This window comes from Cynoglossus semilaevis, chromosome 18 (genome assembly GCF_000523025.1).
Source record: "Cynoglossus semilaevis isolate Cse_v1.0 chromosome 18, Cse_v1.0, whole genome shotgun sequence".
NCBI lineage: Eukaryota > Metazoa > Chordata > Actinopteri > Pleuronectiformes > Cynoglossidae > Cynoglossus > Cynoglossus semilaevis.
The window spans coordinates 729678-730766 of NC_024324.1; the positions used below are offsets into that span (position 1 = coordinate 729678).

At 52.2% G+C, this 1089-nt stretch overlaps 1 protein-coding gene across 8 annotated transcripts in view; it reads right to left on the reverse strand.

Moving 5' to 3' along the window:
• znf384a (zinc finger protein 384 a) overlaps nucleotides 1-1089 on the reverse strand; it is a 12120-nt gene that overhangs the window by 3381 nt on the left and 7650 nt on the right. For 7 of the 8 annotated variants that reach the window (XM_008330952.3, XM_008330956.3, XM_017041102.2 and 4 more), the window contains 2 exons: nucleotides 906-1064; nucleotides 237-587 (listed from right to left, as the gene is read on the reverse strand). In XM_008330952.3, the coding sequence (XP_008329174.1) occupies nucleotides 237-587; nucleotides 906-1064 (510 nt within the window). Of the gene's footprint in view, nucleotides 1-6; nucleotides 588-905; nucleotides 1065-1089 lie in introns of those variants that run through there. The other variant, XM_008330951.3, reaches the window with a different exon arrangement.

Here is a 1089-nt window from a genome sequence, read left to right on the forward strand (position 1 = left end):
AGTTGAGCAATTGACTATTTTTGAACCCCTTCACTTTCACTTCCAATGTGTGTTTGGTGTAAAAAGGCAGGAACATTGAATCCAGGTAAATGACTCGTTTCAAATCCACGGTTTTTCTTCTACTGCAGACACAGAAAAATAACTCCTCAAACCGAGCAGGAAGAGACAGCCTACGAGTTCATGTGCTCCACCTGGATGGCTGAGGTGGAGACGGTGAGGCAGAGGTCTTTGTGGACCACCGGCAGGTCCGCCACAGAGACCGGTTTGTACTGGATCTCACCGGTCGCCACCGTCTTGTACTGATGCAGGTCAAAGGGGCAGGGAACCACGGCCTCTGATGGCTGCTGAGGGGGCTGGTAGCTGCCTGGAGGTCCGGCGTTTGGGTTCTGGCTAGTACTATTTGGGTTGGTCTGGTTTTGGAGCAGGCTGGCTCGTCCGGCCCCGCCTCCTCTCCCTCTGCCCCGTCCACGACCCCGGCCTCCTCCGCTGCCCGGTGTGAGGCCCTGGGCTTGCTGAGCGGCCACCGTGGCTGCCACTGTCAGGGGGTCTGGGTTGTGCTTCCTCATGTGTTTCATTAGGTACGTCTCCTGAGGGTGGGGGGGGAAACGGAAACAGGATGTAGAACGTCAACAATGTCAACAATGATCCTATTTAGTGGAAAACTTGTTGAGGAAATACAGTAAATGACGGAGCAGCTAGAGTCTGGAATTATCAGTCTACAAAACCGTCACAAAACTTTAAACCAGGATTTTAAATAAACAGAACAAAGTTGACGAGACCTGGAGACAAAACTGACAAAAAGTGAAGAACCTGAAACTCAGCTCAGGATTTAACACAGTCTGAACTGGATTAGATTAGATTACGCTTGAACACTGAGGTCGGAGGTCGAAGGTCGGAGGTCTTACTGAGGTATAGGATCTGTTGCAGAGGGCACAGGAGAAGAGTTTGGCGTGTTTGACCGTGTGCGTGGACAGGTGAACCTCCAGACTGGCAGCATCTGTGTAACCACGATTACAGTTGTGGCACTTGAAGGGCTTGTCTTTGTTGTGCTGCCGACGGTGAGACTGTGGGGGGAGGACGGGAGAGGGG